The sequence below is a fragment of the Vidua chalybeata genome, chromosome 20 (assembly GCF_026979565.1).
Source record: "Vidua chalybeata isolate OUT-0048 chromosome 20, bVidCha1 merged haplotype, whole genome shotgun sequence".
Classification (NCBI taxonomy): Eukaryota; Metazoa; Chordata; class Aves; order Passeriformes; family Viduidae; genus Vidua; species Vidua chalybeata.
Window position 1 is genome coordinate 481,889 of NC_071549.1, and position 14,200 is coordinate 496,088.

At 46.1% G+C, this 14,200-nt stretch overlaps 1 protein-coding gene across 10 annotated transcripts in view; it reads right to left on the reverse strand.

Moving 5' to 3' along the window:
* The window catches only part of TSPOAP1 (TSPO associated protein 1), a 67,838-nt gene that overhangs the window by 25,320 nt on the left and 28,318 nt on the right, over positions 1 to 14,200 (reverse strand). For 9 of the 10 annotated variants that reach the window (XM_053960946.1, XM_053960941.1, XM_053960939.1 and 6 more), the window contains 7 exons: positions 13,942 to 13,992; positions 7,761 to 7,944; positions 7,249 to 7,469; positions 4,997 to 5,106; positions 3,032 to 3,141; positions 907 to 1,722; positions 254 to 405 (listed from right to left, as the gene is read on the reverse strand). In XM_053960946.1, coding sequence (XP_053816921.1) covers positions 254 to 405; positions 907 to 1,722; positions 3,032 to 3,141; positions 4,997 to 5,106; positions 7,249 to 7,469; positions 7,761 to 7,944; positions 13,942 to 13,992 — 1,644 coding nt within the window. The remainder of the gene's footprint in view (positions 1 to 253; positions 406 to 906; positions 1,723 to 3,031; positions 3,142 to 4,996; positions 5,107 to 7,248; positions 7,470 to 7,760; positions 7,945 to 13,941; positions 13,993 to 14,200) is intronic. The other variant, XM_053960945.1, reaches the window with a different exon arrangement.

Genomic DNA, 14,200 nt, shown 5'->3' on the forward strand with positions numbered 1-14,200 from the left:
GCTGAGCAGAGGAGGCTGTTGGGAGGCTGCTGGAGGGTCCTGCTCCAGGAGCACCTCCAAAATCTAGACAGATGTCTTTTGTAGTGTGCATCACACAGGCCAGGCAATGTCCCTTCTCTGATGTCACTCCTTTCCAGGCAAAGGACTGTCATTGCCTCCTCAGGACACCTTCCTGGATCTAGCTTTCCATGTCTTAAGGTCTGATACTTCATGCTCCCCTTGCAGCAGCCCCAGCCCCCTGCACAGCCAGTACCTTCTGTCCGTCCGCATACACGGCATATCCAGTGACCCGCACCCCGTTGGAAGATCCCTCAGCATCAATGGTGACAGGTAACCAGCTGATAACCAGGATACCTGGAGAGGGACCAGCTTCTACCTGGACATCCAAAGGAGCATCAGGTGTGCCTGTGAGAGACGAAACACAATTTCCTCTTGCTTATCTGGCTACAGCAGAAAGCTCAACCCTGGTTAGAACCAAAGAGCAAACTCCTAACCAGACTTGCCCCTGCAGAACTGAACTACAACAGCCAGGCCAGAACTGGGAAATGTCAGACAGAACCAGAGAAAATAAGGTGCTCTTGTTCTGTAAAAGCTTAATGCACAGAAAACAGAACTTTGCAAAAGTAGCTGAGGCCAAGATGCAGCAACCCTTGGAGCAAAGTCATGGTAAACCATCTCTTCCCTACTCAATCAGCTGCTCCAACCAGCACAGAGGATGTCTTCCCAGAGCAAATGAAAGCAAAAGGGCTACTCAAATTTTAAAATAAAGTAGGAAAAACATTAAGACAAAACAGTGCAGCACCTCAGGCTTTGGGGACCTAATCAACCTTGCTTCCCTTTGCCCTATGGCTTCCCAGCAAATGGCCAGCTAAGCACAGCCTCTCCATGTGCAGAGGCCTGCAGTACCTGCTAGAGGGGTAGTGAAGTGTATCATGGCTGAGTCCTGCTCCTGCCCCTTGGGCACCTCTTCCCAAGGAGTTTTCATGGGCCGTGCCTCCAGCTTGGCCACATACTGGGTGCTGGGCTGCAGGTTGCGGAAGGTGTACCAGTACACGCCCGGCTTGGTCACATCACACTCCTGCCCATTGAGATACACCCCATGGCTGTAGTTGCTGCTGCAGGGAAGCCACGTGATCTCTGCTGATGTGGCCGTGACGCTTCTGACTTTCAGCATCGTCGGTGCCATGCCAAAATCCTGCCCCACAAAGAAAGTGCAGCGCAGTTTATCAGAGCTGCCGTGCTCTGTCACTGTCTGCACGGACACACGGTAAGCCCTGCTGTGTAAATCCAGCTTTTCTATCACTGCTTTGGTCTGAAGGCCACTCTTCACGTTCTGACGTAGCTCTTCATCCACATAGATGTTGTAGCTTTGTATGTCTGGGCAGCCAGCTGGCAAAAGAGGTGGTTCCCAGCCTACAACTATGCTTCTGGCAAGCTGCTTGATAAGAGTCAGTTTTCTTGGGTAAGGCACTGCTGTGTGACTAACCGGTTCCTCCTGGTCTCCTTCTGTTCTGCTGGCCAATGGACTGATGCTACTCTCTTCAATGGAAAACTCACTCTTATCTCCACTGCTGGTGCTTGCACTGACCAAACTTTTCTCCTGGTATGAGCTATGGGTGAGATCATTCAGCTCCGGAGGCAGAAACATCATGAGGTCATCATCTGAAACTCGCTCAACAAAATTGGAAGGGACCAGCCCTCGCTGGCCATCCATCAGCTCCCCTAAATGAAAAACAGGACATCTGTTACCACTGCTCCTGCCATTGAGCCTTCCAACTCAGCTGTCAGGACTATGGGACAACATCTATGCCAGAGTACAACTGCTATGCAGTCAGGAGTGGAAAATACCTCACGGAGGTTATTCCTGGCAATGTTTCCTGATTTCCTAGGGCTTCCCTAGTTAGGTCCCAAAGGACACAGCGAGGAAACTCACCGCTTTACATATTTCAGAGCCAACTAAGTAAAAAGTTGGGTTGTGTAATTAGCAGCTTCATGATTTTACACCTTCTCCCAGCCATACAGATTTGGGGTTTGCAGTACTTCCTCAAGAAAATCCATCTTCCCAGCTCTGTATTTAACTCTGGCCTTCCTTTTAGCTCCCTTCTTTCTTAAGTTAACTCCTGTACTAAAGCTGTCCCAAAAAGACTTGTGGGGACAACAGATATACAGCACTTGGTCTGTGCAGACCCATCAAACACAGCACACAGAGACTGCACTGCCTTCTCCCTTCCAAACTCTACCTACAGCAAATCAACTGAAAGCAGGGAAAGCAGAAAAGGTTAGTAAAGAATAACCTTTTAAAACAATAAACAAACAAATAAATGATAAGCTTGGGAATAGAAAGAAAGAAAAATGAGGCAGACCAGTCACAGAGCAAGCAGTGCAACACACATGCATTTGTCTCAGCTCTTGCAAAGAACCTCAGGAAATCAGGAACCATCATCCCTTAAGCAAGTGGCTCCACAAAAAAAACCTCAGCACAAATTTACAGCCCACAAATCTTGGTTTCAATTCCATCCACCTTTTAGTCAACCAGGATCATGTTTGCAAAGGGACCAAAACAGCAACACTGTGTGACACCACCAAGGGTCACAGCTGTAGTCTAGGTTGATTATTGTATCCCCTCTTTGCCAAAGAGCACGAGGTAATAGAGCCCATCACCTGCTCCAGTTCCTGGCTCACTACAGGCACTGGAAAGAGGGAAATAGCCCATCTGCAGAAGGGGCTGAACATGTTCCTCTCCATGGTGAAGGAGGAACCATATGGGAGTTGAAACCATTGGAGATGATACCTGGAGCTTGGTGGGTAGTGGCAAAATTTCCACTGAAATCACTAGACAAGGATTTCATCGCTTAGACTTCATTTATTCATACCATAAATAAAGCCATTTCCAACAGGATCTGCTCATCCTTCTAACAAACTAACTTTGGGCAGAAACCCTTTACCTTGAGGTTACATTTCTCTCTCATTTTCTGGAAAGAAATCAACTCTCCACAGCAGTTCAGTCACATTTTATTTTACTAAAACACACCTTCAAAGAAGCCATCTTCATCCATGTCTCCATAGATGTAAATATATTCTCCAGCAGTCAGTGGAAGCTCTGCCTCTGGATTTTCATTAGGTCCATCAAAAGGATTGTAGCTGAAATATTTATAATTGGAAGACTTAATTTGCATAGGAACCTTCCCAGCAACACATTACATCTGTGATGCTGATAAGCTTTCAATTCACTGGGAATGTATCCACTTTGGTAAGCAGCAAATTCCACAGACAAAAGGTCAAGACTGTAGTTTACACATAAAAATATTTAATAACAGGTAATTTCTGAGGAGCAGAACAGATGTCTTGTGACATCCAAAGGAACAGGGATATAAGGATGCTGAAGGGAGTGGAGCATCTCTCTGAGAACAGGCTGAGGAAGCTGGGCCTATTCAGCCTGGAGAAAAGTCAACAGAAAGGGGATTTTATCAATGCACAGGTATATTTAGGGTGGGTGTCAAGAGAAGGGGGCCAGATGCTTTCCACTGGTGCCCAGCAACAGGACAAGGGGCAGTGGGCACAAACAAACAAACATAAAATTCCACCAGAACCTGAGGAAAAACTTCTTTGAGGTTGAGCAAACACTGGAAGAGGCTGCAGAGAGAGGTTGTGGTGTCTCCTCCTGCTCTAACCCCACATTTTAAACAGCACACCAAAAACTTCACCAGCAAGAAAATTAGCAATACATTGGTGATATGCCTTGGACTCCAGGCAGTTCTAACCTGCCTACCCAGCGATACTCAAACTAATCAGAGGGTCTCATTTCACAGGAAAAGGCCTCATAAAAAACCTTTTGCTTTACAAACACCTACTACCAATTCCTGGTCTTTACCCCTTAAAAGGGATTTCATAATGACAAAGCAATGTTTACCTCTCCGTGATCTGACTGAGACCTTATGGGCCCAAGACTGACATGAAGACACAGACCACATCTGATGTGCTCCTCACAAGCACAGAATCATCCCCGTTCTCTTCCTCCCAATTCCCAATGGAAAAGCTGAAGGATAGGTAATACACTGAACTGTAGCAACTTGGGCTTGACTATGATGGCTCAGTGAATGGCAACAGTTATCAAAAACATGTGGGTTTATTCTGTGCTTTTGGTTTGGGTTTTTTTTTTTTTTTTTTTTTTTTTTTTTTTTTTTTTTGTCCCTTAAAAATTACAGCCAGAAGTATTTTGGCCAAAAATTTCAGGAATTTGAAGCTGAAATTTTCTTAATTGCTGGAATAAGATTTCTTGGAGAAAACTTCTTGCACTATTCTGAAAAAAACAGACAATTCAATGAATATGTCAGGTTGAACTAATTTTCAACACAGACCAATATTTAAAGTTTCACACAGTGCTGTTCACTGAACAGCTACTGAGCTTAATGTGCTTTTGTTGAGCTAAGCCTGGATTGTGCAGGAAGTAACAAGTCTCAAATCATTCAATCATGGAATGATTTGAGTTGGAAGGCACCCTAAAACTCATCTCATTTCACCCCCTGCCATGGTCAGGGACACCATCCACCATCCCAGGTTGCTCCAAACCCCGTCCAGCCTGGCCTTGGGCACTGCCAGGCATCCAGGGGCAGCCACAGCTGCTCTGGGCACCCTGTGCCAGGGCCTGCCCACCCTCCCAGGGAACAATTCCTTCCCAATCTCCCATTCATCCCTGCCCTCTGGCAGTGGGAAGCCATTCCCTTGTCCTGTCACTCCAGGTATTTGTCCCCAGTCCCACTCCAGCTCTCCTGGAGCCCCTCTAGGCACTGGAAAGAGCTCTAAGGTCTCCCCAGAGCCTTCTCTTCTTCAGGCTAGACACTCCCAGCTTTCCCAGTGTGAAAATCGAGAAATAAGATAAAGGTCTACCCCTGTTATTATCCACTCCTAACAGTGGTGAATCCTAGAAAAGATTGTGAAGTAGGGAACAGTGGATAATATGTAACTTCACAGAGCACAAGCAATGAGCACTCAGTACCTGTATCGAGCTAAGAACACCTGGAGCTTTGCAGGGCCTTGGCTGCCTGGCTCTGGCATGAGGGAGATGCTGTCAACATCCAGTTCTTCCATTTCACTTGCAGTGTCCACCTAAAAATGTTAAAGATAAGGATCTGAGTAAAGGAATACTCTGTGTGTTTGTACATAGTGAACACATCCTCTAAACTCGTGGCTGGTGTCAGTCTGGCTCCTGCGCTGAGGACCATCTCTAAGAATGACTTTTTAGGTGAGGAAGTAGTAATGAGAGGCAACAGCCCCAAGCTGGAGCATCAGGACTTCCAGTCAGACATCAGCAAAATCTCCTTGCCCAAGTGGGTGATACAGCCTTGGGAAGAGCTCCCAGAGCTGGGGGGATCTCCATTCTTGAAGAACCTGTAGCCTGAGCTCAGCAAAGCCATGGCCACACTGATCTAGAGCTAGTGACAGTCTCACTGGAGCAGGAGATTTGACTAGAGGCTCTGGAAACCTCTTCCACCCCACACATCCATAACTCAGTATGTTGGTTTCTTGCTACCTCTAAATGGTAGCTGTGCCTGTATGCAACACAAATGCCAACCTGAACAAAGGAGCTCTGTTGGAAGTTGGGTCTTTAACTGCTCCTGTCCTCTCCAACACCTGTAAATTTTCTGTAGGATGTCTATGTACTTTAGACAGAGCTTTGACTTGAAATTTTGGTTCTAGCTGGCTCTGCTAACAGCACATGCTGAATGAAAGTCAGGGCAGGAAGCCCTCATTCATGTTACAACCTCTCCCTTTCTAGGCAGCAGCTCCTTCTGCACTTCCTAAGCTGAAGACTGCACCTTCAGGGCATACGGTGCCTACTGGCAAAGCACCTTTGAGAAATTTCTCTCAGCTGTTTTGATCCTGATGAAATGTTGGGATTTTACATCCAGTGGCAATGGGTTGTGTAATGCAACTCTTCTTCTTGAGGCAATGCACTCCCTGGGGCTTGTGTGAACTTGTGCCAATGAACCAATTCAAGCTGCCTTTTTAAAACAGACCTCAAGGCAAATGTATTTTTGATGAAGACCCACTGCAGGCACTAGAACACAAAGTTGTTTTTTTTTTTAATACATGAAGAGCCAATCTTGGGAAGAGTTCAGAACATCTTTTCAAGGTACTGTACTCCTTGTAATGCAATCCTACCCCATGTCCTTGGAGAACAAAAATCTGAAACACCCAAACGAAGGGGCTTAGCCTGGAATGTTCCCACAGTTATGTGCTGTGGAAGCCAAAAACTCCAGGCACTGGCTCTTTTCCAATGGTCCCACACTGATCTCTGCAGGCATCTATCTCTCCAGGGAGGCAGCATGGCTTCCAAGCTTTTTCTTGAACTAAAAAGTAGGCATTTTTCCTGCTACAGAATTGCTAACAGTTCCATACCTGTTCTTCCCCAGGTGTGACCTTCACTTTGTCTCTGAACATGGCACTTCCCTGAGCTCTTACACAGCGGGAAGCTCCACCTGGCACTGAAGCAGCCCTTCATTGTGGCTGTCCTGACCTGGGCACCTCAGCACTTCAGTGGCTTTAGTGCTCAGGAAACCCCAAAAGAGCAAAAGGTGCCCCTCAGGCCACCACGCCCGGCCCTGCTCACAGCACTGCTCTGCCCTAAACTGTCCCCTCAAGTGATGCACAGGAGAGAGCATCAACCCCTGCTCAAGTGAATCCCACACCACCACAAAAGGGCTCCTGTGGAGAAGCAGCAGCTACCATTGAGGAGATTTTTGGTGACACAAACATGCAAAGCCTGTTAGCTCCATCCCTCTTAGCACAAACTTGGCATCTTCTCATGGTTTTTTTCACCAAGTAATATCTTAGTAACTAAAAACACCATACAAGAAGTTTGAGTTCCTCATTCACAGCTCAAGGCAAAAAATAGTCTGGACACAGTTTCTCCCTATGCTAAAAATTCCAGTTTGTAGCCTTTATGTGTCTTAGATGCCACAAGGAAGCTTAGCAAAAGCTATCTCATGCATCCCATCCCATTCCTCCAAGCTCCCAGGCACTGTCAACCCAGTTGTTTCCTTCATGGAACACAGCAATATATTCCAACGAGCATTACAGACATGACATCCAAAGTAATTTCAGTATTTTCCTATGTTTTTTTCTCTTGTTTATTCCATTTTCTTCAGGAAGCCAGAAGGGAATGAATGCAACCTTACTAGTGCTCTCAGCAATTCATTTATTCCCTTCTGGCTGGAAAGCACAAGCAGCAGAGAGTCCCGTACTGACCTCTGGAGTTGGGCAGGATTTTGGGCTGTTGTGCATGGATTCAGATTTTGAAGAGCTGGACTGAGATTCCCCTTTCTTGGATTGTTTCTGAGCACTGGTGGGAGCAGCTGGGGAGCCCACAGTGGTGTCCAGCCCCCGCTGCGACAGCTCCAGCTTGTCACTCCCTTCATTGTGAACCTTCTTTGTGCTCTGATGGGGGAGTAACCCAGGAACAGCTGACTCTGCAATAAAATCAGCTGTCCATTACTTACAGCCACAAGCAGGATACAGGATCAGCAACAAGCATCCCAGGGAGTCTCTACAAACCTGCCTCATTCAGCAGACTGGACACCTGAGCTCTCTCTGGCCACAGAAATGCCAACTTTTCTTTACAAAATGAACCAAAAGTATTTACAAGAGGGACAGAGATGGCAAAATTACACTAAACATTTTCATTAACTCCTTTAGCCCTTTTCGTTTACATAAATATCAACCCATTTGTCAAAGCCCTCTCAGGCACAGCCAGTAATTACCCTTCTCCCAGCGGGGCTGCGGGGTGGAGCTGCACAGAGCCAGGGGCAGCTCCGAAGTCACCAGAGTGGAGGTGAGAAGGTCAATTTTTCCTGTTTGAAGCCGGAATTGTTGGAGTTCCTGTGACAGGAGGCTGAATTGCTCTGTTTGACTGCGACACTGGTCTTCCAGATCCTTTACCCGGGCCTGCCAGGAGAGAACAAGGTAAGGAACAAACTCCTGACAAAACACTTGGGGTTCAAAACAGGATTTGCCTTTGCTGCATCTTTTCACAGACTCCAAGGAGCTAAAGGATGCTTTTAAATACCCTGCCTAGGACCAGTCATTGGAAACCGGCAGCCTCACACCTCTACTTATCTTCAAAAAGCTGAGGCTCATCATCTCTGAAGAAGCTGACTACAAACTCCATTAGGACTTATCCCTAAAATTCTGGTTTTGAACTTCAATATCCTCTCTGAAATAGGTCAGAGATAAATAAGCCTTAAAATTATTCAAAAGGCTTTGCGTGGTTTTTGGAGCATTAAAATCAAATGTCTCCAAAAGGAATTGCTCTCCCAATGTTGTCCATCACTCCAGAGGCCCCAGCAAGCTCCCAAAACCTTAATCTGACCTCCCCACCATTCCAGGCAGGACTGCCAACTGTCCCTCTTGGCACTAAGAAGCGCAGAGAGCACATGGGCCCATGTTGCAGAACTCTCCCTTGACGTGGGAAGCCCACACACTTTTCTCTCTGGTCCTACGGGGATGATTTACTCCAGGCAAATGCATGCTGGCAACAAGAAAGCTACACCTCAGCAAGATGAGGTGCCAAGGAGCCTTGGGAAACACTGTAGAGAGGGAAGGACACATTCCTGCTAGAGCACCATTTGTATTTTCCCATTTTCTCGTTTTACTATCTCTAGAACTTCCCCTTACAAAATACTGCTGATTCCTGGCTGTCTTTACACATCCCCACATTCCCCCAGGTTGTAGGCAGATCAATTCCCAGGTGATTGCAACTGCTCCTTTCCCTCCTCTGTTTCTTTTGTAGGTAAGATGCACCAAAACAGATGACTGCACTGCACTCTTCAAAATCTCCCATTCTACCAAATGTATTTGAAGTGTTTTTTCCCCTTCCAACTCAAAAAATAAATGACGCCTTCGAATATTACGTGAGACAGAAAGCCTGAGATTATAAGCAGCTCTAAAAATAACACTTCTGACATGGTAAAAGCCCTCTCTGTGGTCTCAGAGTAATACAGAATCTTTGTAGCTGCTCCCTAAGGATTTAGGAGGGTCGTGCATTTTTATTTGACTGTGACATATCTGTTTTAGGTGTTTCCGTTTATTACTTGCTCCCTCCACAAGTCCAAAGGTGCTCTCATGCTCTAAGAAATGCCGGGTGAAGTCTCTCAAGTTTGGCAAGAACTATCTCTGAACTGAATTCAGATGCCAGGACCAACTTCCAGAAGTGTCTGTGTTATCCACTTGCTCAGAGTCAACTCCTTGTTTACTAAGTCATGGTGCACAGGATTCCTCTGCCAATATGAGTGTTTGAATTTACTTACAGTTTGGATTTTTCACATAAAGACTTCTCTCCTACAACATTACATCTCAACAGAGAAAAGAAACCCTCAACAGTAAGAACAGTTGCACTGGATCAAAGGAGGGCTTCCTCAAGTCCAACATCCATCCCTGATCCCACCTTGGGACAGAGCCTACAACAACAGACAGGTACAGAATGACTGCAGGACCAGAGGGGGATTTCCTGTCTTCTCTGGAGACATGAGCCAGCAGATGCATCTGGATATTATGTTTAATAGCACCATAATAGTACCTTGTCCTGTAAATTCATAAACCACAGTTTAAATCCATTTACACTGGCAACCAAGCCAATAACATGGATAATTCACAGTTTAATTCTAAGACACCTAATTAGTCAGGTGTATTTTCGATCTGTTCTTCCAAACAGCATACAAACATGCCTTAAGTACTACTGCCACATCATACACAAGGTGTACTTCTAGCAGCTACTTTGCAGGGGACTGCAGACAGCTGGGAAGCAGCAGGTTTCCAGGGCAGTGCTGGGAGGCAGGAGGATAAGGAAGATGAGGCCCAAGGACATGGCCAGGAGGTTCAGGGAACCAGCAGGAATCAAGCTCCAGACACAGAGAAGACTTCTGTGTCTGTGCCCAACCCAAAATGGGGAGAAAGAGGAGTCTCCCACAACAGGGACTGGACTTCCAGAAGAGGCTGCAAGAGCAGGAGCAGAGCTTGGTGGGGGTCAGTTTAACCACCAACTCAGGAACTGATTCTCCACACCCAACCACCACCACCTCAGCCCCATCCTCTGAGACACTCTCATTCATGGCTGGTCTGTTCCACTTCCACAGCTCATGCTCTCCTTTCAGACGTCCCTTGCTCCCCTTGTCCATATCTTCTGCTATGTACTTCTCAGATCAGAGAATCCCCATTTGCTAGAAGGGAATTCTATAGGTGTGCAGTCCAAGCTCTTGCTAAAAGCAGGGCTGATGCCAAAGGAATTAAAGGAAAATCCGTAACTCCACATCAGTGTGGGTGCAACTTCTACAGGATGTAAGGATACCCCATAAAGTCCTTTCCTGAGAGTTCCCACCATTTTTCTGCTTTTTTGACCAAATTGTGGCTGACATTTTTTTTTAAAATCCCCTACCTCCAACCCTGTACCTCCTATGCCAGCAGGGAATTCTGAGCCCACCACCAGGCATGTTTAATCTCTGCTTTCTCTCCTCTATGTGCCTTTGCCCAGCCAATGTCACCTGATCTCCCCATTCCTCCTGAGATCTCTGCCAGACTGGAAGGTTTTAAAGAAGTTTTCTATCAGCTACAAACCCTAGCACTTCTATACCAGCCTCCTTTCCAAACCACCTGTGAACAGGCCAGCCAGCACAGCTCCTAAGCTGGAACTTCATTAGTTACCACCTCTTCTGGGAAAACTATTATCCACAATCTCTGCTTCCCATCTTCCACCCAATTACAAAGCCAGCAGGACCTGTCTTCTTCTCCACAACACTCATTTGTAATGAGTGTCACCACTGCTTTTAGGGTTTGAAGGAAACACTTCACTCTTGGACTTCAAAGACACTTAAATGTGGAGAAGGAGCACAGTTGGACAATTCTAAAAATCTGGAAGTGCCAAAAAAAGTAAGCTCCTAATTCTAATTGGTCAAGAAAGCAAGGCACTTAAAGAGAAACGCAGATGCTCCGTCAAACTCATAGTAGGAGCTCCTTTAATTACACTTATTTCTTGGCAGTAACACTCTTGCAATCTTTTCCAGAGTATAGTTAAAACAAGAATACCAAGCAACTGTCAAAGTCAGAACAGAGAGGAAAATGTCCTGTTTGACAGCATTAGAGCAGTACCTGCATGCAATCCAAAGTACTCTGGGAGCAAGAAGAAAAGCAAAAAGAGATATCAAACCACATCAGCAGTTACATTACAACACTCTGCCAAAGATAATCCAACCCTCAGTCTGAACAAAATTGTTTCCTCACCAAATTAGAATTGTCTGCCTTGTTCCATGCTGAGATTTCCACCTCATTCCCAGAAGCATCTGCTTGCCAAACAAAAGCTAAATCCTACACACCAAATGCATGAATAAGATAACCAGGGACCTTCTGAGTGCCTCCAAATCCCAATGTGCTTTGAGATAAATGACAATATGCTTAGAGTGGCTGCTAAATTTTAAGCCACCTTTTCCTAACACATTGCACCCACTCAGAAATGAATGGAATGGACATTTGTGCCCAGACCTTTCCCCAGGTCTGAGATCATGGAGTTCTGGGAATCAAAGCACAGCTCAGAGGCTGGCTGTGAGAGGATCTTAAGCAGCTGACAGCCTACTCAGTCCTGCATCCTGCTCCTAGGTCAGGGACGCAAGCAAAGTTGAGCTCTGGTCCCCTTATTTCCCAACAAAACTGGATTCCTGGAAGGAGGCTGTCTCCTTTTGTATCCATGCATTGCCAAAGGCAGTTGAAATCTTGTCTCATGTACTTTGGAACCACCGAACTCCCTCATTCCCATGATTATAACCCTCAAGCTTTTCTTCCTAAGCTGAGAGGGTGCTTCTCTCCATGGCGTTTCTGCACACACCCCACTGCATACTCTCCTCACCCCTGTCACTGCCTTATCTCAGAACTACAGAACACCTAAGGCTGAAAAGAGATCACCTGGAGCACTGGGATCACCTAATCCAAGCCCTCAGCTCAGAGCAGGGCTGGCTGCTGAGAGCTCTGTCCAGTTCTGACCATCTCCAGGGAGAGAGACTCCACTTAAGACAATCATGTGACAGAACTCTTCAAACAGGAAAATGGACTTCACTCATTCCTCATTTATATCACATCAAAAAGCAATTCAAGCACATGTAAAAATGACAATACATAGCAAAGGCATCTCAAACCCCCTAATTATGCCATACACTGATGTTCTGGAATTACTATGATTATAGTTAAGTAATTTAAATGACTGTTGCTCTGCATTTAACTGGCTTTTAATGACAGTACCTCTTTCTTTGTTCTACTTTATAAAATTCAGGGACAGGTTGAATCAGGCTCTGAGAAACCTGGTCTAGTGGAAGGTGTCCCTGCCTGCAGCAGGAGGTAGAACTGGATGAACTTCAAGGTCCCTTCCAACACAAACCATTTGATGATTATGTGATCTCTGTGCCAGTAACATGAAAGCAAGAATATTTAACTGGTAAGGCCCTTGCAGTAGAACATTACCTTCAAACACAGAATAAGAGGACTATCTCTTTCTTCCTTTGCACAGGGGGATGTCTGGTTTAAACCTAAGTAGCTTCTCCAACCCTTCACTGAGTTAGTTCAGAAAATGTTTGGCAAACATCATAGAATCATCAAATCCCACAATGGTTTGGACTGGAAGGAACCTTAAAGCTCATCTTATTCTATGGGCAGGGACACTTTTCACTAGACCAGGTTGCTCCAATGGTCTTGAAACAGAACCACAGCAACCCTCCCTCCCCCTAAAGGCTGCTCAGAACCCAGCTAAACACCAGGTCATGTAGAGCAAGCAGCACCTGTACCAGCTGATTCCATCTCTGCAGCCAAATGAAGAGGTCCCCAAAGGGATGTGGCAAAAGTATAAGATATAATGTCACATCCTCCAACACTCATCCAACCTGCAACATTTCAATCCTGTTCAGCAAGAGCCCAGCACTCCTGGGCTCTACTGGCCAGGCCCCATCCAAAGGTGGTGCTATTTGCAGTCATGGAGCAATCTCCATCAAGGACACTTCCCACCTGCATCGACAGTCCTGGATTCCCAAAGGCCACAGAGCTGCACAGTGGTGGGCATAGGGAGTTCACTCTGACAGCCCTGACTGTTTGTCACCACTGGAGACAGGAGCACAGCCCCAAGAGATCCTTCTGTCTGGGGATACAGCAAGACAACCTGCTCATCTCACATGTTTCAGTGCTCAGAAAATCTCAGAGAGCAGAAGATGCTCCCCTTGTCCCCACACCCAACCCAACCCTCTGGCAGTCACTAAATTGTCAGATCAAGTTCCAGGGTTTGGCACTGTGCCTTTGCAGCTCCAGGAATCCAATGTTTTCTCCAAAGTCACCCTGACAGACACCGAGCTGATGCAAATCAACCCCAAAGCAGTGCTCAGCACATCTGCCAGGCTGCACCCGTACACTGTCAGCCACCAGCCAAAGCACATTCCCTCTGTGCAAGTCAGAGCAAATGGAACAAGGGAGCTACCTCAAGCTTCACCACTCCTTATGCTCAGGTTTTCCTGCTTTTACCCAATAAACTTTTCTTATTTTTCCCCTAATAAAACAAATAGAGCACACATACACAAGAGAAATTTTAAATCCCATGGACACAAGTATTCTCCTTTCACACGATGCTGGAAAATGGAACAGGCAGATCTGAGTTTGATTACTAAATGCACCCCAAAAGAGATTTTGGGCACAATCTGAATGAAGTGACCCATCTAATGACTGAGCAGGTTAGGATATAATTCCCTGAACTTTGACCCAAATATTACTTTCACTGCAGCAACATGTTGCATCCAATCAAGGCACTACAGCATTTTGCAGAAGAACCAACAAAACCCAGGGCATCCAAACTGATATTATATATAAATAAAAGGAACCAAATCTGGAGCCACTAATCCAGTGGCTTGTTTCTTTCTGTCTTACCTCTAGAAGCTGTACTGCTCCCTCATGTTCCCTTCTTGCCTCTGCCTGTGCCTAAGGAAAAATAAGGGAGTACATCAGAAAGCAGCCAACCTGAGTTCACTTCTACGGTCATCCTACTTTAGTAGTCCATTGTAGACTGGAGCACAAGTCTGGTGAGGAACAGCTGAGGGAGCTGGGAAAGGGGCTAAGTCTGGAGAAAAGGAGGCTCAGGGGGGACCTTGTGACTCTGCACAACTCCCTGACAGGAGGGGACAGCTGT